The 21,233-nt window shown below is 35.9% G+C and overlaps 1 protein-coding gene across 7 annotated transcripts in view; it reads left to right on the top strand.

Annotated features, from left to right (window-relative positions):
* Positions 1-21,233, top strand: part of CCDC171 (coiled-coil domain containing 171) — a 358,505-nt gene that overhangs the window by 263,215 nt on the left and 74,057 nt on the right. For 6 of the 7 annotated variants that reach the window (XM_079927995.1, XM_079927993.1, XM_079927994.1 and 3 more), the window contains one exon: positions 9,098-9,229. The exons of the other annotated variant lie outside the window; for it this stretch is intronic. In XM_079927995.1, coding sequence (XP_079784121.1) covers positions 9,098-9,229 — 132 coding nt within the window. The remainder of the gene's footprint in view (positions 1-9,097; positions 9,230-21,233) is intronic. 7 annotated transcript variants of the gene reach the window in all.

The following is a 21,233-nucleotide window of genomic DNA, read 5'->3' as shown; positions in this document are numbered from 1 at the left end:
TAATGTCTGGATTATTTAGGGTTAGGTATGAGAAAATTAAGTTATGTTAGTATTTATTTGATACTAACAGATGTCTTGTTTTACTGTAGCTGTGGGTGAAAGTAAGTCAATTTTGGTAAAGTTGGAATGTGGGGGAGAATCTGAATATTTTTTGTCGTCTTTTTAAAATTATTTTTCAATTAGCAGAATGGCTGGATTCTTGAGGCTTTTAGAGATTGCTTGAGTTTGGAAGGATTAAATTGTTTCCTATGTATGATCATAGCGTACTATGAACTTTAAAATTACCTCTGAACATTTATGAGACGTGTCAGATGCCTTTTCAATAAGATGACTAAAAGATAAAACAGGAAGTCACAATCTTGAAACCTCAGAAGATTAGAATACCTGAATCTATAAATCCTGTAAACTTATAAGGCTGAAGTGACACTAGACCAATGACTAGGAAGTTACAGGGGTTTTTGATGACACTCTTGGATTTGCTTGTACAATGAAGTCACTTAAAACCTCTAATCCAACGTAAAACACGATATTTACTGTAAATAGTTAAGTCCTACAAATGCTTTTTGAATGTATATTATGGGCCAGAAACTGTACCAGCCTTTGGGGAAACAAACACACACACAAACAACAACAACAACAACATTATATATGTGTATGTATGTAGGTAGGTAGGTAGGTACATATCTCATAGTCCTTTTCTTCAAGGTAGAGACACAGATAATTCCAGTATACTATGATAAATATGCATCCATAGATGCAGTTTCATATCCGTTTAGATAGGGTTATTCACCTGTGCGGCATGCTTAGAAAACCCAAGGTTGGCTGGAAATTTCTCAGAAGAAAATTAAAGCCTGGAAGGGGTTTGAAGTATGAGGAAAGACGGGAAAGGCATTCCAGCAGAGAGAGTAGCATGTGCAAGTGCATGGAAGCATGAATAGCCAAATAGCCTCAATTCAGTATTAAGTGCAAGGAGAGTGCTGAATGAGGCAGGTGGCAGCCAGGTCACGGAAGAACTTTTTTTTTTTGGCTGTTTTAAGAATCTTGGATCTTTATTATGGAGGAAGTGAGACTAAACTAGGGTTTAAGCTAAGGAGTGATGTGGTCAGATTTCCGTACTGAATTGGGGCTCTAGGGGGGCACATCTGCAGACTGGAAATACTGAGTAATGAAGGTGGTTTTTAAGAACTGTGATTCTGTAGGCTAGATGAGTGCTGGTGAAGGTTTGGACCAGGAGAGTGATGATTGGTGGTGTCAGAAGAAAGGATATGAAGCTCATTTAGTAAAATGGCACATGGAGATGTGAAAGGCAGGGGAGGATGACTCCCAAGATGGGCAGTGTGATTAACTGATGTTGGGAAAACAAAGAGAGGAGCAGGCTTTTTCTCTTTTTTCTTTTTTTTTCTTTTGTTAGGGAGAAAAAGGGAGACAATGATGAGTTTTGTTTTGGAAATACTGAGTTTAAGGTAATATGGAGTGATCAGCAGGATATGTGAGTCAGGACCTCAGGGGAAAAGTCAGGGCTAAAGGTAAAGGTTTGAGATTGATTAACATAATTCTCTCTGGCAAAGAAAGAAGGTAGTATAGCAATTGACAGGAGAAACAAGACATTATAGATAAATGGGAGGCTAGGAAATACATTTTGAGAGATTAATTATGCCAGTAGAGTTTGAAGTCCTTGAGGGATGGAATTCTGTCTCCTTAATTTTTATATCCTCAGCATCTACCACAGTGCCTGGTACGCAGTAGGCACTTAATGAATGTTTGTTGAATGAGTCAAACTTTTACCATCACCCAGTCTCTAAACATAACTAAAGCCACCTCTAGATTCCAGTGGAAGTCTTGCTGATACTGTCTTTAGTTTTTTGATTGCTAAAAATAGCATATGTATTTACTTTGCCTAATCAAGCTCTAGAGGAGAAAGCCTAGATTCAATTATAAGGATGTCCCTAAGAAAGAGAGATATGCTAACAACAAATTTATAGGTAATAGCTAGTTTAACTCCTATGAAGTAGAAAGATGGTTACTTCTATTGTTAGAGTGGATTCTGGAATAAATAGAGTCAAGTAGAATCTGACAGGTGAAGACTCTAAATAGGCAAATCTTTAAATGTGGTTTTATAATCTTACCTTAAAAAATGGTTAATGACAATATTTGGTAATACATAGTTAACTTTGATTTTTAATTTTCAATGCATTTACAAGGAATACAAAGACCACAGAATAATTTTTATTTAATGAAACTGACAGTTATTTTAAAGCTGAAACAATGGTTATCTGCCTCTAATAACCCAGCTTTAAGTGACTTATTAATGACTCTCTGTTACTTATGATCTTTGAGCCCCTTTCCGTTCTCAGTTTCTTGATGCTGGTTCTGAAGATCAGCTGTGCAGGACATACAGGTGTTAGCACAGCTGGCTTGCTGATGACAACTCTTCCATATAGCTGTCTTGTGTGTCATCATTCATATTGTTCAGTGTCATTCTGACCTAGCCAAGCTAAAAATGGTACTCCAGCTCAAGAGGGATTTAAAAACCTTGACAGACTAAAGATGAGACCACAGAATTTCATGTACGTGTGCTTACCAGTTTTTAGCTTAAACACATCTAAATAACTAATTTCAGTGTGCGTCTGTCTTTACCCTTTGAAATAATTTACCCTAGGAAAGAAAATATCTTTGTGTGGAGAACTGTAGCAATTCATAAATACTTTTCTCTATTCTTGAATATGGGTTTTGTGTTTGTTTAAATAACTCAAGGTCACAGTAATCTATTTATGAGGTGCATTCTATGGTATATAACCTACACCACAAATTTATCATGCTGTCTAGTGCCTTTATAAGATGTCCATGATTAAATCACCCTATTTTTCCAGCTTGATAATTTCATTTGAGGGTTCAGTTTTTCACATCCTTAATTGGGATGTAGCCAGCTTGATAATTTGATTCAAAAGATCAGTTTTTTACTTCCATAATTGGGATGGAACTATAATGTGTGGGGTGTTTGTGGTAGTGGTGGATTTTGCCCTTTTTTCTGGTGACAGCAGCAGGCCGTCATTGGAGAGTTCTGGCTCTGCTCCAGAGTTGTAGGTTAAATTAAATAACCTGCCAGCAAAATAAGGCTAGTTTCTCACTTCCTTCTTTTCAAGTGAGGGGTTTCCGTGCCTGCTGCAGCACCAGTGGAACGCCTGCTCCTGCTGCGAGTGCCAAGGTCTCCTTCCTGCAGGTGTGGAGCACAGCTGGAACTGCTGCACACATCTTGGAACCTCATAGTTTGGGGGTCTTCTCTGTGAGATTATGGCCATTGTATAAGGACGATTGCTGCACAGATACTTGTCTCCCAGTATGATAATTGTGTGTGTGTGTGTGTGTGTGTGTGTGTGTGAGAGAGAGAGAGAGAGAGAGAGAGAGAGAGAGAACAGGGGAGACGGGTTGGGGAGAAAAAACATGAATGAATGAAAATGCCCACAGATCCAATGAAACTACTGAGGAAAATAAGGATGTTTCAATAATAGTCTCCACTGCTTATCACAAAACTACTTATGTGACACACATTTTTGCTAGCTTGCCAGACAAGGGACAAAGGAAAGGAAAAATAAGATAGTGCTGCTTTTTAGGTAGGGAAATGGAAGGAGTACCAACATCTTGAGCCATTTCCTCATCTATTAACTGTTAATTGTGGATATTTAGAGGCATTATTATTTGTTGCTAGGAGCACTGGACACAGTATCCTCATATTAGGGATGGCAGTAGCTCTTTCACAAGGTGAATGACAGAATGAAGTGAGGTAGTGTGGTGAGTACTCTGAAAAGTATGAAGTACTTTTGGAAGTGCTAGTGGTATTGTTACTAATAAGAATAGTACTGTACTCTATCCATTTCATGAATTAATTAGTTAACGAAAAGGTAAAAGAGGGTAATATCCATTTAGTTGTAACTGTCCATTTGTGAATGTCATTTGCATTGCATTGACATGCTTTAATCCCTGCTTCTGTCACTGGGCACATACCAGGGTGCTGGAACTGTCTAAATATCTTTTTGTTATCCTCTCTTTCCTACTGCCTTATAGAATTTGCAAGTTTGGAATGATGTTCTTATTTGATCACATGCTTACTAAGAACCTCTGTATGCATAGGGTTTTTTCTGCTGCTAGTGTTATTGCAGAGTATATAGTTAACTCTGGCGGATTCCCTTCTCTCTGTATTTATAAAAGGCTCTCCAGTATGCCTATACTACTTGTTTAGCCAAATTTTCTGTTGTTTAGGTATTAGAGTGGTGATCAGTCATTGGGCCAGGAAAGTTAGACCCAGTCAAATTGTATACTGGACTATGTAAAACTTGAAAGAAGGAGCGAGAGGTATTTGTGAGATGGCACCCTGTGTTAGTGATACAAGGTTTACTCACTAGAAATTGTTCATGCATTCTCTGATGAGATGTGGTCATTTAAAAAAAATCTATAGATGGTGAAAAATATAGTCTTTCCTTCTATACCTCTGAGGCAGGGGATGGCCGACATTTTCTGTAAAGGGCCAGATAGTAAATATTTTAGGCTTTGTGGACCATATGGTCTCTGTCTCAACTATTCAACTCTATCCTCATAGCAGGAAAGCAGCCAAAGACAATAGCTAAGTGAGTGGGTGTGGCTGTGTTCCAATAAAACTTTATTTACAACAACAGGCGGTGGTCTGGATTTGGTCCCTGGGCTGTAGTGTGCCAACTGCACTCTGCACTCTAGTGCACAGGGTGAAAAATAATGCCTAGGCTGCTCTAGTGTATAAGGTGAAAAATAGAATAAAGAGAGAAGGGAAAGCAATTAGGAATCAATGGAAGTGGAAGGAAGTACAGAGGAGGAAGTAGGACAAAGGAAGGCAGGGAATGGAGGCATAGTAAAACCTGAACACAGGATGATAAAAGTGGAAGTTACAGGAAATATTGTTGGGATCTGTATATGACGGAAATCTCTCTGGTTAAAAAGGTTTATTTTGAAGTATTGGGGGCCGTAATAGATTGGAATTAATAAAGTTTTAGGCAGGTCAGGAGTATGATATAAAAGTCCGATTATCAGTTGCTTTTCCCAGGCATTCAAGATTCAGACATTGTGTACATCTTCTTACACGTGTTCTCAAATGTATCTGAGTTTTTATCAAAACCCTTACTGCTTCATCCTGGGTATCCTATTGGTAAAAACACAACTAGTACCATATTTCATGAATTTTTAAAAAATTAATTGGAACATTGGGTGCATAGGGCTTTATAACTGTGCATGATAAAAGATGCAGGTTCATATTTTGAGAGTTGAGCAGTTTTTCTAAAAATGACTAGTTTAATTTCATAGTTGATGTATCTAGCAGAAATAGTTTTTTGTGTTTTGGTAGCAGTACAGAAGATTAGGAAAGATTGGTGGCTTGTGAGAAAACGCTAATCAGAGGAATAGGAACAGTACAGTATGGATCTGAAGAATCACTTAAACCTGGAACTGGATTGTTACAATAAAATAAATATTTCATAATGATGTTTTGGCTTCTTAAAAAGTTTCTTTTTTTTTTTTTTTGCTATATGCCTCTGTTTTTCTTGTTTATTATGGCATTATCTTTGAGAAATATCTGCTTTCTGAAAGTATGTAATACAAAAGGGAGAAAGTAAACTGCTCTTTCTAAAAATCAAAAATTTAGGGTGGAGTAATATAGTATGCTTTTCTTTATCAAAATATTATGAAATTGTACAGTTTTTATAGAATGTTATAAAAATGTATACAATTTTACAGTTGAGATTTATATTGTAGAATTCTTTGACAAATTTTATTATATGTTAAAATGAACTGTTAGCCATTTTAAAGTAGAAAAATATTATATATATATATTTATTGCTCACATATATAAATAAATCAGAGTAAAAAGGGTATAGCATCTGAATGATAGGATGAATAATGATGTACTGTAGCAGAATTAAATGTTGGCTTTTGAAATTATAATTTCAGATTAATTTGAAATTATAATTTAATCCATAGACAGGTGATGATGGTTGTTCTAATCCTAAATTCACACTAAAATCTTTATTTTTAAAAGGTGAACCTACTTTTCCCTAGGAAGAGTAGGAAGAAATATAATTTTATTGTTCTAATATTGTTACTTCAAAATTTTTTTGACAGTAAAGAAATTTACTTTAAATTCTCACTTTTGAAAGACCATTTTTTATCCAGTGGACAGCATTTCCTAAAGAAATCCCACTTATCTCCTTTCTGCTCTTAGTCACTTTGTTCTCAGCCTGCTGTTCTATTTTTCTTATGAACTAATTTAATGAAATAAGGTGAGAGTCTTTTTACTTACTGTTCTGTGTTGAATCTCTTCCCTCTTTATCCTTGTTCACACACTGATATTGAGACTTGCTTTTTGCATTCTTTCTGAACAGTCTCCCCTTTTCGCCCTTTCTTTTTCCTGTTCCCTGTCACCTTTCCTTGCTGCTCTTTGCTGCATCGTTATATTTTCACTTGTCCTAGTGTCACTGTTTTGTATTCTTTCAACATGACGCTTTCACTCCCCTTTTCCATTAAAATAAAAGAATTCTTGGTCAATCCTTTATCAAGACTTAAAAAAATCCTTTTCCTTGAAATATGTGGAGACTATTTTAGATGCCTATTTTCAAAGTTTTGATTTAATTTCAAAGTGGGAAGAAACTCTTAAATTTTAGTAGAAATATTTGTGAGATTATATCATGGGGCACTGCCAACATTCAACAGATAATTTATAATTTAATGATAGTTTAACACATGCATGTTATTCAAATAATGTTATAATTATGATGCCCATCATTAGGTTTAGCAATACAACTGCATTTTGAGTTTTTTCCCTATCTAATACAAATACAAAGAATTATTTCATTTGGCAAATTAAATAATGTTGTAGTGAAAATGTTAATTTGACAATAAATCACAGTTTTAAATGCCAGATGCCCCGGCTTAATGTTGTTCAGAAAGTTTATTTAGAGAATATAAAATGTGGCTTAGTGTTCCTGTATGTCAGGCTTCACAGATGAAGTATGGTGCCTGATATTAATCAGGTTAAAGGACCTCCAGTGCTTGGAGTGTGTTGTGGATTATACCTACATTGCTCAAAGCCTCCCCCCTGCCCCCCCTTGCCCATATTAGCAATCTGCTTTTGTACTTTGACATCCAGGATTTCCCTAGTGAATTCTGTCACAGAAAAAAGAGAATCATCAATATCGCAGTTAAACTTGACTTTCAAAGCTAATAGTATCTCATTTGGGGGCTCAAATTTAATAAATTTTCTTTGATTCTGGGTGAGTTTTTAAACATCAAACAATGAATTGGCCAGGGTGCAGTAAAATATTTAGATCTATTGACTGTTGTTCAGAATGGTAGAAGGCAAAACACTAGTGGTTTGATGTTGATAAATTCTCAGTACCTTAATCCACATTAATGTTTTCTTTTATCTGAGTGCACATTGGTGACAAAAAAAAAAAAAAAAGGCAAGAGAAGGTGTCCATACATATAAGATATAAAACCTAAATCATATTTCACAAATGTCTTTGCTTTATTTTGTTAAGTGAGTTAAAAGCATTCTCATCTTAACTGAAGCCTGGAGAATGTTTGTTACAGATAAATATACATTCTGAATTAGGACTCCGGCGTGAATATCATACTCACACTGTTATAGAAATTGCATTATAGTGTATGTTTTACAGCATACACTTTGACATTCACTTATTGACAGAAATTCTTCAGCTCAACTTGAGAGTATAAGGATTTTTATAACTTAGATTAGCACGAACGATGAAAGATGTCATCACGTATTTGCGCATGTTTGCTGATTTAAGGAAACCCTATGTAGTATGATAGTTCATTCATAAAGTAAGAAATAATTCAAACAGTTTTACAAGCTGGAATAGAAAAATGAAGGTTTGGATTTCTATCATATATTATTGCCAAGTTACATATGAAATTGCTCAGGTAAAACTAGAGATATAAATACATTTATTTGAGCAATGATAGTTCTCCCCATTCTTGATCTTTGCTACCTCATAAAAACTCATTTTGTCCTGTGGTTTTAAGCTAATTGTATACTATTTATCAAATATATGGTGTCAAAAAGATAATTTTTTAAAACCTATTCAGGTATAAGGAAAGTTAGGAAATATGTATACATATGAAAACTGCTATCATTAAACTGTGTGATTTGAAGATGAGAGATCACTGGTCTTAAAAGAAAACTAAACTGTGGAATTTTTGAGGCTTTTACTAAGTTTGGAAATTAAAAATGAAAATACCTGTTTCTGAGCATTTTCTTCTGTTTATATTATATAGTGAGTATTTCTCATTTGTCCAGAAGGTGGCAGTGTAATATCAACTGCATGTGATGCAGAGGCTAGCTAGAGAATTGGTGTTTCTCCAATTCACTGTTATCTGTGATGTGTTTGTATTGTTACCTTACTGAATACTTAAAATATAGTACAAACACTACTAATTTTATCCATTATCTTATTTAGAAGTTGTGTGACCAAGTTGGTTTATATGTATTTAATCATTAAGCCTCAAGTTTAATTTAGAGTAAAGAGGGCAAGCAGACCTCTTGCTGGTATATTTTTAAGCCTCCTTGTGTGTTGAGCATATTTGTTTTTATTCTAGAGTACATATTGAAGTTTTCTTTTCAAAGACTAGTACCTAATAACTATCTTGTTTAATATATATCAGTTAATACCAGTTAAATTAAACATGTTATTAAGAAAGTGAGAATAAATAGGAGATTGCTGTTTATTTTTGATTTTGTAGATGTTTTTTCCTTTCCTTTTTCTTCTGAGGGTGGAACAGTGAAAAAATAATTCAAAACCTCTTGATCAGAAGAGCTCCAGCGACTCTCCTTCCCTCCCTCATTTCAAGTAGGAGGATGCTTTTTCTTCTTAACATTCTCCCCCAGTACTCTGAATTAGAGATTTATTTGCAACGAAAAATCAATTAGTCCTAAATTTATTCATGGATTTCAGGTCCAGCGATCAATGCAAGTCCACTCAGTGGGCTCAAGGGGACCCAGTTCATCCCAGTTAATGTGTCTGAAGGGGAATTACCATTGATGCTATTTTTTTCCCTTTAGGTCAGAGATCAGATCTCGCTGTCACGGACTGCGGCAAGTAGGAATGACTTCACCCTGCAGCTACCCAGACTGCACCTGGAGACCTTTGCAATGGAGGGGCTCAAGGGCGGGCCAGAGGTTGTAGCGTGCCAGGTTAGAGTCTAAATTACATTGTTTGCTACCGAGACACATAGAAAAAGAAATTGCACTAACTGCGGAGAATGGAAGCCTCAAAGTATTGTGACTAACTTGAAGAAGATGCAAATAATTTTTCCTCATTTTTCTTCCGTCATGTAACACTATAGTTCACAAATAATTGTGTTTTTTTCTTTAAAGCCTAGAACTAGCCAATTAAATAATCCAGAAAAGTTTTTTATTTTTTACCAAGGAAAAACGTGCGGTTTATAGCTAAGTACAGTATTAAAAGAACATACTTTTTGGGCAGCAGAGGACAATAAGACGCTAGGCTGTTATCTCTTTAAGCTAGTCTGAATTTGTAGCTCTTATTGTTTTACAATAAATCACTTTAGATAAAATTATCAGGCGAGATATTTGATATTTTTCAGCGTTAATTCCAAAGTATATCCAACATTTCTCAGGTGGCAATTTAATTTCAGCAAATCTAGAACCTAGCTGCACTTTGCATTGAAAAGTATCTTATACTTCAGTGTTTAGTTTTAATGAACTTCGTTATATGTGTCAGCTAGGTTATTTCATTTATAAAACTCAAAGCACCCAATCATAAAACCTCAAGTAACTTTAGAATAAACTTAATAAAGATATTTATTTTCAAAAACATATTTATTTTCAGATGCTGCAGCTAGCTTTCTATTCTAGGTTACTATTAGGTTATTGTGATCATTTTTCTCCTTAGGGTTAAAAATATTTTTTAATCAGACAAAACAAAATTTAGTATGTATTTTATTCTCCCTTTAATGCCCAATTTCTTTATTAGAAAAATCTATCGACATTATGTGAACTATAGGGCGCCTGGTAATTCAAAAGAGGTTGTCCTTGTTCAATAGCACCCTAGATTTTTCAATGTATTTAAGAGAAATATCTCTTAAAACTCAGTCCCTTTCACATTTTGAGGTTTAAGATAAACTTCTTTCATTCTTCAGTTTATGACCCTGTAAAATTTTAACTTCGTACAAAATTAATGTCAGTCCAAGTGGGGCTATGTTAATTTTTTTCTACATGCTCCATACCCTAATTTAATTTGTTATTAGTACTCAAATTAATGCTCAACAAAGAAAAAATGCTTGTTGTTTCTTTCATTAGATTGTCCACCAATATATCTAAAACATATGTAATTGTAAAACGAAGCATGAGGCATTTTTATTTTCATTTATAGGCTAGAATACTGTACCATTATTTAGTACAAGATTAAGATGTACATTTAAAATTTGATTATATTTAAGTACAATATGATTTGAGATTTTTCTAGTGGTTGTAAAGTAATCCTTTGCTTGGTTATCTTAATTCGGAATCTCACAGGGCTTAGTACTTGTCATAATTCACAAATAAAGACTTCCCCCAAACTCTAGATTGTGATGATTTGGAAAGAGACTGCTTCTTAGGAATGCCATTTTTTGAGGCAAAGCATGAACTCTATAGAGTTCTGACATCTGTGCATAACAAGAAGGAAATGGATGGGCTTGTATTTTAAACTACTATCTTTTCCAAGTTCTAATAAAAATAGTTATGTGGGTTGCCAGATACCTAAACACTTGGGTAAATTTTGTATTGACGTGCTGTAACATGCATTGTAGTTTAGTAATATATGTTTTGGTTTAGTATCCTGTGCAGAGAAGAGCACATATTTGAGCCCTAATAGTGTTTCTCACACACACACACACACACACACACACACACACACACACGGACACAATTGGTGATATGGAGTACTTTGAGAAGAAAGGCACTGTATTAATTGAAGACCTTAATTATAACAATAACTATAATTATAATTATTATTATAAGTGCCATTTTAGTGAGCACTTACTGTGTAACAGGTATCATGCTTAGCTGTTTAAATAAATGATCTCAGTTAATTCTCACAATGGACCTGTCAGATAGATGGCATTATTTCCATTTTACAATTGAAAACAACAACTATAGCAGGTAACTCTCCTCAGATCGACAGCAAGTAAATGGTAAGGCCTAGAGTCTGAGTTTAAGTCTGGGTGTATTTGACTGCAAAGCCTGAACTGGTAAAATCTGACAGTAAAAATCTAGATGCCTGTGTTAAATGGTCAGAGTGAAACCTTTGAAATCTACAGTGGAGTTTTTCTTCCGTTTACAAAGTATACATTATGCATCTGTGTATGATGTAGGTCATAGTTTATGCTGTATTGTAGACAAATTCACAGATACAAAATTGTGTTTCCATTTGACAGGCTAATATTATAGAACTCTACTTTTCACCTTTTCGCAGTTTGTAAATATATATATTTATGCTAAGTGTGGCTACATATTTAGGAATTCAGTATTTGTTTAGCTTTGTACTGTGTGCTGATGAAGCGGACTACTCAAAGCATGAACAGCTTTCGATTATGATGAGGGGAGGACCACTATGCAGGATGTGGTAGCGTCTGAATTATTTGGCCAACATATACAACCATCATTTAGAGCTGTAGGAGCTGAAGTTTTCCTAGACAGCCACTGTCTGTCTTTTCCAAAGGGGCAAGCTTTATTATAGGTATAATCCTTGATGGAAGGAAGACCAATGAGCATGATTGAAAGTTGAAGAGGATGAGTGGATTACCTTATCTCTCTGTACCCAGAAGAGCATGTGACTGATACTCTTCTACAGGAGATAATTCAGTTCATCTAGTCTCTGCGATCTGCTAGCTTTTAACCCTGATTCCCTTATCTGCAACAAAGTGTAATGCTAACAATTTCTCGGGCTTGTAGTAAGTTTGAATGAGGCAATGCATGTAAAGCAGAGAGCACAGTGCCCAGCACAAAGAAAGCAGACAACGCATGGTGGCTCTTATTACTGCTGACCAGTATGGGAAACATTGTAAAGATGAAGTAAGCAACAGTAGCTTGATTTTATTACTTTTGAGGGGTGTGTGGGGGTGGTTTTGTTTTTAAAGAAATGGTTACTTAGAATCTTTTCTCTGTATCTTTCCATTTGTTTCCTTCAGTCTTCCTTGTTTCTTCAAAAGCTTCAAATAATTTTGATTAAGATCAACTGTAGCTCCCTATTTACTTTTCCTTGTTACTCGATGTTCCAGTGAGGCCATGTCGCCAATGTAACCCCTGTTTAAGCTCCTATGGCAAGTTTAGAACTATTATACCTGGGCTTTTATCTCCTAAATAACAGCATATTAGTCTACTAGGATACTGGAAAAAAATAAAACACCTAGATTAGACAAGTTAGCTTTAGCTGAAAAGCCCAGTACAGTGTGAATGCAGAGGACTTTGTAAGAAAAAATATTCTGCCCATACTTTATAAAGATACCTGTTACTCATCGTCTTATACTTTGAATTGTGTTTTTTCAATAATTATGATATGTGATGCTTTTACTATCTGGAAGATATCAGCAGGCATCCAATAAATGTTTGTGCCTCCATTCCCATTCAACAATAAACAACACAGAACAATATCAATATTGATATTATTGAGTGCTTATTCTGTACCAGTTACTGTGCTAAGCACCTTACATTTCCTCTCTCATTTAATCCCTGCAACAACCCTATGCAAAAGAGGTGCTCTGCTTTTATCTGTTTTACAAAGGAAGAAGCTGAAGTTTACTGAGATGAAGTAAATTGCTAAAGGTCACATATCCAGTGAGTAGGGTGACCGGTCCCTTCATTCTTTTTAATCGTGCCTTTCTGCCTTTTGTAAACCATGGCATAGTGTTTTGTGTGTTGTGTGTGTGTGTGGTGGGTGTGTGTGTTTTAGGGTAGCTGAGAGGAAAAAAGAATAAAGGTAGGGTCTGTCTGTAAAATACAATTTCGTTTGTGAGGAGATCATGGCGAGAATAGAAATCCAAGAGATTAATGGGGAAAGTTACTTAAACTGTGTATTTCAGCCTCTTCATCTATAAAATGAAAATAATAGAAGTTTCTAACTCAGTGTGACTATTGAATGGGTTAATCCACCTGAAGTGCTTAGCATAGTGACAGGTACATTGTAAACACTCGCTATTTATTAGCTCTCCACTAACATGAAAGGTCGTGAGACCAGGAACTTGGTTTTGTTCACTGCTGCATCATCAGAGCTCAGAACCCTGCCTCACATGGAAGAGGCCCTCAGTATGTATGGGTGAATGAATACTTGATTTCAGACGCCGGTCAAGGTGCCTTAGGAAGCTGCTGTGCCTAAGTTGTGCACGCCTTTAAGAGACTTGGGATCAATTTTTTTTTTTTAACTTCTAAACCCACTTCATTTAAAAGGAAAAGTCCCCCGAACCATCTCATAAAAGTGTTTAAGGCTTAGTGCACAATAACTATACCTCTGGAAATGTAGTATATTTTATAAATATATGTTTATAAACACTTCATTAGAAAGGCTTCATTGTGAAACCATTTATTTATGAAGATTTTAAACAAGAGTCTTTACCGTAAATCCAGTAATCCTTTAATCACCCATAACCTACCATGTTATTACAAAGTCCTTACTTGGTATGGTTGTTTGTTATGTGCTATACCCGCAACTTTTGGGGTACCATGGTTTTTTACATTTAACTTACCTTCCAGGCATAGAAATTTCTTCCAGCTATTTTGTTGTATTTATAAAGTTAAATCATAAAAGGGCATCTTGAAGGGATTTTTTTTTTTTTTTTAATATAGAGTAGGAACAAATACCTTGTACCTAAGTACCTAAACTGTCAGGGAATAAAAATATCAAGAATCACTCTTAATAATTTTTCACATGTGTTCCCAGTTACACTGCTTAATGCAGCAGCCTTCTAATTGTTGTTTAAGAAATGTCTTCATTTGGGCATAGTTAGAAGTTAAAGAAATGTTAGGCAATTTTACTTGAAATCTTGTATTATGTAGATATTTTCTTCTTCAAGTTATTCCATCCCCATAAGTGAATTTTCAGATCTCTGATTATTTTTTAAAACATGAAAACTAGCCATTTTGAATGGAAATATTGCTAAATATGTAGAATACTAAATAGGTAAAAGTGCCCAGTTGTCCCTGAAAGACTAGATGACTTCTATTAGTTCTTTAGTTTCCTTTTTAAAGTATGGTTCTTTATTTTCTGATACTAAAAGAAAGTTTTACCTTCTTTTTATAGTTCAGGTCTTCCCTTATTTTCAGATGTCCATTCTCGCTGGGTTCCTAATTTACAGAGTTGTCAGGGTTTAGTCTAAGAGTCTCCATGGTGAAGTAAAGAGAATATATTTTGTGACAGCTATATGTCTCATAGATATTCCTTTTCATTTATTTCTGGGTCCATGACTGTGCATTATTGGAAGTCAGACCTTTTTGGTAAGTGGGGTCATTTTTGTAAAAAGGTATCGAGAAGATTTTGGGGTTATCTAAAGTTGTTATCAATGAGTGTGCAATTCTCTTTAAATTCATAAATCAAAATATCTTTTAAATTACAAAACATAAAATGATTTTAGAATTCAGTTGTGGCATCAAAGAGAATGTTGAAATGCTACCTTCTTCAAAGGCTGGAAGGTGCTTCCCAGGGAAGACCTGTTTATTAGGGGAAAACAATTAGCTGGAAAAATCATATAGTTCATCTGAGAATAAAGACATTTTGATGGAAAAAAGCCATCCTTTGTCTCATCTAGCTGCTTGACAGCTGTAATCTCCAGTTCCACAGAATAAAAATTGTGCCAATGAGGAATCTAAATGTCCAGGATTTGAGGCCTACCTCAAGGATGAATATAAGGATTAGTGCGTTTGTTTTTCATGTTGACACCAGGAAGAATAAATGGCACTTCCTGAAGTAATGTTGTTAGAGAAAATATTTTTGTTATTTGCTAGTTAAAATTTTAGAATTCTACTCTGAAGATTTGATAATACACAAGCAGACATTAAGTTTCTTCAAAACTTGCTGGTACTAGAGCTGTGAGCAATGCTAAATAAAACAAAATATAAAGAGAAGTAAGATGTTAATGTGTACAGAAGGACTAATTTTAGAGTGTGTTGCAAATTGGAACAACAGTGATTAAATAATAGCATAGTAGCATTTAAACATTGATTTATAGTCACTGTGAGTTACACCTTGTTGTCCCGAATCTGTATCTTCTCCTAAGGTTTCAGGACGTTTTAGTTTCCATTGACCAGGAAGACTTTGCTAGAAATTTAGCCTTGCCCATCAGTCGTTATTAGAGCAGTTCCGGTATTATCACCTAAGTCCTCTCACCCTCCCTGCCTCCCTTTCTCCTCCGTTCCCTTCCTCTGCCTATTTGATTTGCATTTTTTTTTTTTTTTTTGGTGGTGATGGTGGTAGAGGAGGGCGTAGGGGGGCGCATCAAACAGAATTTTAGGGCAGGATCTTGAGAGTAAAAATGTAGAATTATGCTTTTTGGTCCAAATATTTTACCAGGTGATATATGCTACCATTATTTTCTTAATCCCCATATTTTATTTCAAAAGACTTGTAAAAAAAAAAAAAAAACAACCCGTATTTGGGCTTCCCTGGTGGCGCAGTGGTTGAGAGTCCGCCTGCCGATGCAGGGGACACGGGTTCGTGCCCCGGTCCGGGAAGATCCCACATGCCGCGGAGCGGCTGGGTCCGTGAGCCACGGCCGCTGAGTCTGCGCATCTGGAGCCTGTGCTCTGCAACGGGAGAGGCCACAACGGTGAGAGGCCCGCGTACTGCAAACAAAACAAAACAAAACAAAAAACCCGTATTTTTCTTTGTATCTGTTGTTAAAACATAATCTTGGGCATTAAGTGATAGCTAAGATTTCTAAAAAAGAAAAAAATCTGTTAAGGCTAGGCGTGCTAAAAAGTTTTTTTTTAATGTTTACCTGATGGGACATTTTACATCTTGGATCATGGGTTTTATTTCAGGTTAGTGGTGGTCTGAAACAACAGTTTTGTTTTTTTTTCCTGTTGGGACTTTAATCTCTCTTTGCCTTTTGAAAATGACAGGATGACATATGAGGGCAAGGAAATGCATCTGTATAAAGCTTCTGCTACGCAGAATCTTATACTGAGGAATCTAGTGACTCCCTACTCCTTAACTCAGCTGAAAATATTCACGAATTATTCCCTGTGGGAGTGACCTGGCATCAGTGATCTGAACTGACACTAAGTAAAATCTGGTAGGAATTATTTAAAATAAAGTCTTTTTTCTCTAGTTTTTAAAAATCATTTCTTCCTTTGTTTATTATAAAGAAGAATAATTTGGAAGAAAATAAAGTCATAGCAGAGTCACTATCACAGAGGTTGAAGAAGTTATACAACTTTACCAGAAAGTAATAAGATTAGCCACAGAACAGATGGAATCCTTTACCCGTAGACACAAATTACACAGGTAACAGGAATTCTCATTATTTTATCCAGTTGTTGTCTTGTCTTTTTCTCACGGGAAACAACATTGTCCTTTCTTGTGAAGGATGAATATGAATTATCATCCTTGTGGTGCTGAGTGCAACTGGAGTTTTATCCTAGAATCACTGTCTGTGAGCTTTCGGCCCTTAATTCTTCTGGTGCATCACCTTGTCATCTGTAACATGAAGATGATGATACTTGCCCTGCTGCATCTTGGGGCAGTTGTGAGGATCACATGACATGGATGAAAAAACTTTGGAAATTAAACAGCACTACTAGGTAGTTTTTAAATTGTTTTCCTTTAACTGTTTGGCTTGTAAACATTTCTTGATCAGGTGTAGACTCGCTTAGTTTTCAATCTCAGGATGAGAGGTTTTTTTTTTTTTGACATCTTTATTGGGGAATAATTGCTTTACAATGGTGTGTTAGTTTCTGCTTTATAACAAAGTGAATCCGTTACACATATACATATGTTCCCTTATCTCTTCCCTCTTGTCTCTCCCTCCCTCCCACCCTCCCTATCCTACCCCTTCAGGCGGTCACAAAGCACCGAGCTGATCTCCCTGTGCTATACGGCTGCTTCCCACTAGCTATCTACCTTACATTTGGTAGTGTATATATGTCCATGCCTCTCTCTCGCTTTGTCACAGCTCACCCTTCACCCTCCCCTATCCTCAAGTCCGTTCTCTAGTAGGTCTGTGTCTTTATTCCTGTCTTACCCCTAGGTTCTTCATGACATTTTTTTTTCTTAAATTCCATATATATGTGTTAGCATACGGTATTTGTCTTTCTCTTTCTACTTACTTCACTCTGTATGACAGACTCTAGGTCCATCCACCTCACTACAAATATCTCAATTCTGTCTCTTTTTATGGCTGAGTAATATTCCATTGCATATATGTGCCACATCTTCTTTATCCATTCATCTGATGATGGACACTTAGGTTGCTTCCATGTCCTGGCTATTGTAAATAGAGCTACAATGAACATTGTGGTACATGACTCTTTTTGAATTATGGTTTTCTCAGGGTATATGCCCAGTAGTGGGATTGCTGGGTCATATGGTAGTTCTATTTGTAGTTTTTTTAAGGAACCTCCATACTGTTCTCCATAGTGGCTGAACCAATTCACATTCCCACCAGCAGTGCAAGAGTGTTCCCTTTTCTCTACACCCTCTCCAGCATTTATTATTTCTAGATTTTTTGATGATGGCCATTCTGACTGGTGTGACATGATATCTCATTGTAGTTTTGATTTGCATTTCTCTAATGATTAATGATGTTGAGCATTCTTTCATGTGTTTGTTGGCAGTCTGTATATCTTCTTTGGAGAAATGTCTATTTAGGTCTTCTGCCCATTTTTGGATTGGGTTGTTTGTTTTTTTGATATTGAGCTGCATGAGCTGCTTGTAAATTTTGGAAATTAATCCTTTGTCAGTTGCTTCGTTTGCAAATATTTTCTCCCATTCTGAGGGTTGTCTTTTCGTCTTGTTTATGGTTTCCTTTGCTGTGCAAAAGCTTTGAAGTTTCATTAGGTCCCATTTGTTTAGTTTTGTTTTTATTTCCATTTCTCTAGGAGGTGGGTCAAAAAGGATCTTGCTGTGATTTATGTCATAGAGTGTTCTGCCTATGTTTTCCTCTAAGAGTTTGATAGTTTCTGGCCTTACATTTAGGTCTTTAATCCATTTTGAGCTTATTTTCGTGTATGGTGTTAGGGAGTGATCTAATCTCATAGTTCTACATGTACCTGTCCAGTTTTCCCAGCACCACTTATTGAAGAGGCTGTCCTTTCTCCACTGTACATTCCTGCCTCCTTTATCAAAGATAAGGTAACCATATGTGCGTGGGTTTATCTCTGGGCTTTCTATCCTGTTCCATTGATCTATCTTTCTGTTTTTGTGCCAGTACCATACTGTCTTGATTACTGTAGCTTTGTAGTATAGTCTGAAGTCAGGGGCCTGATTCAGGATGAGATTTTTGCCCTTCTAAAAGAAAAGCAAGTAAATCAGATGATGGGGGAGTTGGCAACCATGAATCTGTGCAATTTTCTGAATGTCACTGAGTTTGCTGGAAACATTATGTTGATCAGAAGGGGAATTTGGAAGAGATAAAATAACTCTGTCTGCTGGGGAAAGAGGCAAGCAATGTAGTATTGGAGAAAGCCTATGTGGAGAGTCAGAATGCCTGGATTGAAGTCCTGGCTCTGTAATGTAACCACCTTGGCAGGTCACTCAACAGCCCTGAGCCCCCTATTTCCTCATCTTTAAATGGAGGTGGTGAAGCCTGTCTTGCTTTCTTTCACTCACGGGGCTGTGGGGAGATCAGGTGAGATAATGTAATGTGGGGAGATCAAGAGAGGTAAGGTGCTTTTTATATTGTAAAATGCTAAATTAATATAAATTGTGTTGGACTGAACTGCAAACAGGCCTGTGTTTGAGGAAAAGTAACCTAAGTACGTTAAGGAATGTTTTAGTGTTTTGACTCTTGGAGACTTTTGGCTGATGACCTGTTTGATACAGGTTTCACTTTAGTAGCAGCGTGTGCAATAAAAAGAACAAAATGTTCCACAACTCTAGTGTTTTCTTACAGCTCAGTATAAAGCCATTGCTAACACTTTGGTGAATGTCCACCATATACTTCTATTTGAATAATTATTTTTAAAAGTAATTCAAGCATTACTACTGTCTTCATATGTCCTTTTAACTCATTTTGTTGCCTTTATTTATACCATTTGAATTTTTTTTTTTTGGACTTCAAATTCCAACTCTGAAAAGGTGACAATATTTGCCTGTATGTGAAATTTTGAGACACACCTAGTTAAAGAAACAAAAGCACAAAAGATATGAAAGTACAGAGCATTTTATTTTTAGTTACAATTTTCAGTTCTAGGTAGCTCAAAGCAGAAAAGCTGCTGAATGATATGAACATCATTTCTTTGCCATTAATGTTAAGAGGCAAAAACTAAATCCCAAACTTGACCCTTTCTCGTTTTTTTTTTTTTTCTATTTTTGAAGCCTATTTAAGTATAACCCTACTCGATAATACCTTTTAATGCTTATTATTGAGAGAATGAAGCCTGTGAGCACTTGAACTTTCAAGGGCTACAACAGAATTGCTCTTCATTTTAGCTACTTGGGCAAAAAACAGTGTTTGATGGACTGCCAAGGTGAAGACCTGGGAAAGGAAGGGTTATCTACAAATTGAGTGAGTTTATTATGGCTTAGTGATTTGCTGATTGATTTCATTTGCTGTCAGTTAAGGCTCTCTTAACGTCAGTTTTCTTTGCATAATGCCTTGAAATAAAGACCAATGAAGTTCTTCAGATTGATGCCGCTTATATAAACTGACCCTGATTTGCCCTATTCTACATGACAATTTAAGTGACAGCGTTTAGAGGAAAATACAGCAATGAATATGCAACTTAAGGATTAAGGGAAATGCAGTAAATCATTCATTCTAAAACTAGGTACAAAAGTAATTTCTTGTAATGGTTCCACAGATGCCTTAAGCTTTATTAAACAGACTGTTATCAGTCACAAGAGTGTATGTGTGTGTGTGGTGGGGGGCTGTGTAGGTAGAGACAGACAGACAGAGGGACAGAAAGAGACAGAGGATTGAATTGAAAAAGAGAACTAAAAGTGATGCTAAATCTTTTCAAATTATAGTAAATCTTCCTCTCCCCACTTACTTAAACTTGGAGTTGTCAGAATCATGGTTTAAAAAATATTTTATCTGAGGTTGTATAAGTGCTGTATATTAAGTCACCAATGAAACCTAGGGTAATTTTGAAGCTTTAAATGCTTTTCAGTTTCAGAGCCTTCTAGTAAAGTGCTAGTAGCTTCTTTTTTTTTCTTTCAATGGCCAAAAATTTCATAGTGCTGATTAAAAAGAGGTGTAACTTTTGTGGGGAAGACTAACTTAAGAAGTAACTCGCTGAGGAAACTGTGAAATACTAATATCTTAATATGTCTTCCGAGTGAGGGCTATTTCACCCCACAGACCCCAGGTAGATTTTCTCTGTGGAGTGTGTGACATTGCTTCTGTGTTGCAGAGCAGTATTTTTGTCCGGAGTATATTTTATAATGCATATTAATCACAATGAACCTGACTTGGTATAACTTCATTAGGATTAAAAGGGCAACATAGGAAACAGAGCACTAAGGTGCAGAAAGCTCCTGGGTTCTGTGCCAGTGGTAGGAGGTTTAGCAAAGCGGCATATCATAAGCCTAAGTGCTATCTGTGACATATTTAAAAGAGGCCCACGTTGTATATTTGCAAATAAGGCTTAAAAAAGTCCTCAAACCTTAGGTCTTTGGTTGAATGATTATCTGGGAGAATGATTTACCTACAACATGTAAAATTTAGAAGAAGAAACTCCATGTTTTTAATCCTTCTAAAATTGAGAAGGAAATCATGATTAAAATAAAATATGCAGCTTCACGTTGTATATTTATTAAGTTCTATCATGGGAAAAAATAGAAAAAAAGAATATGAGACACTTAGCATGGGGACTTACACAAAGCCCTCAAAAGATAGCAGTTAAGATTATTACTACTGAGACAGTGTGTGTGAGTTGAGGAATGTTATGATTCTTCATCAGTGAGAAGGGATTCTTTGAAAGTTTTGAGTGTCTCACGTTATTACCAGGTTTTTGATTACGGCACATGAAGAGGTTAAATGAC

The sequence above is a fragment of the Stenella coeruleoalba genome, assembly GCF_951394435.1.
Source record: "Stenella coeruleoalba genome assembly, chromosome: 7".
In the NCBI taxonomy this organism is placed as follows: domain Eukaryota; kingdom Metazoa; phylum Chordata; class Mammalia; order Artiodactyla; family Delphinidae; genus Stenella; species Stenella coeruleoalba.
The sequence above is the reverse complement of the archived record's forward strand: the minus strand, read 5'-3'. Positions and strand labels throughout refer to the sequence as shown.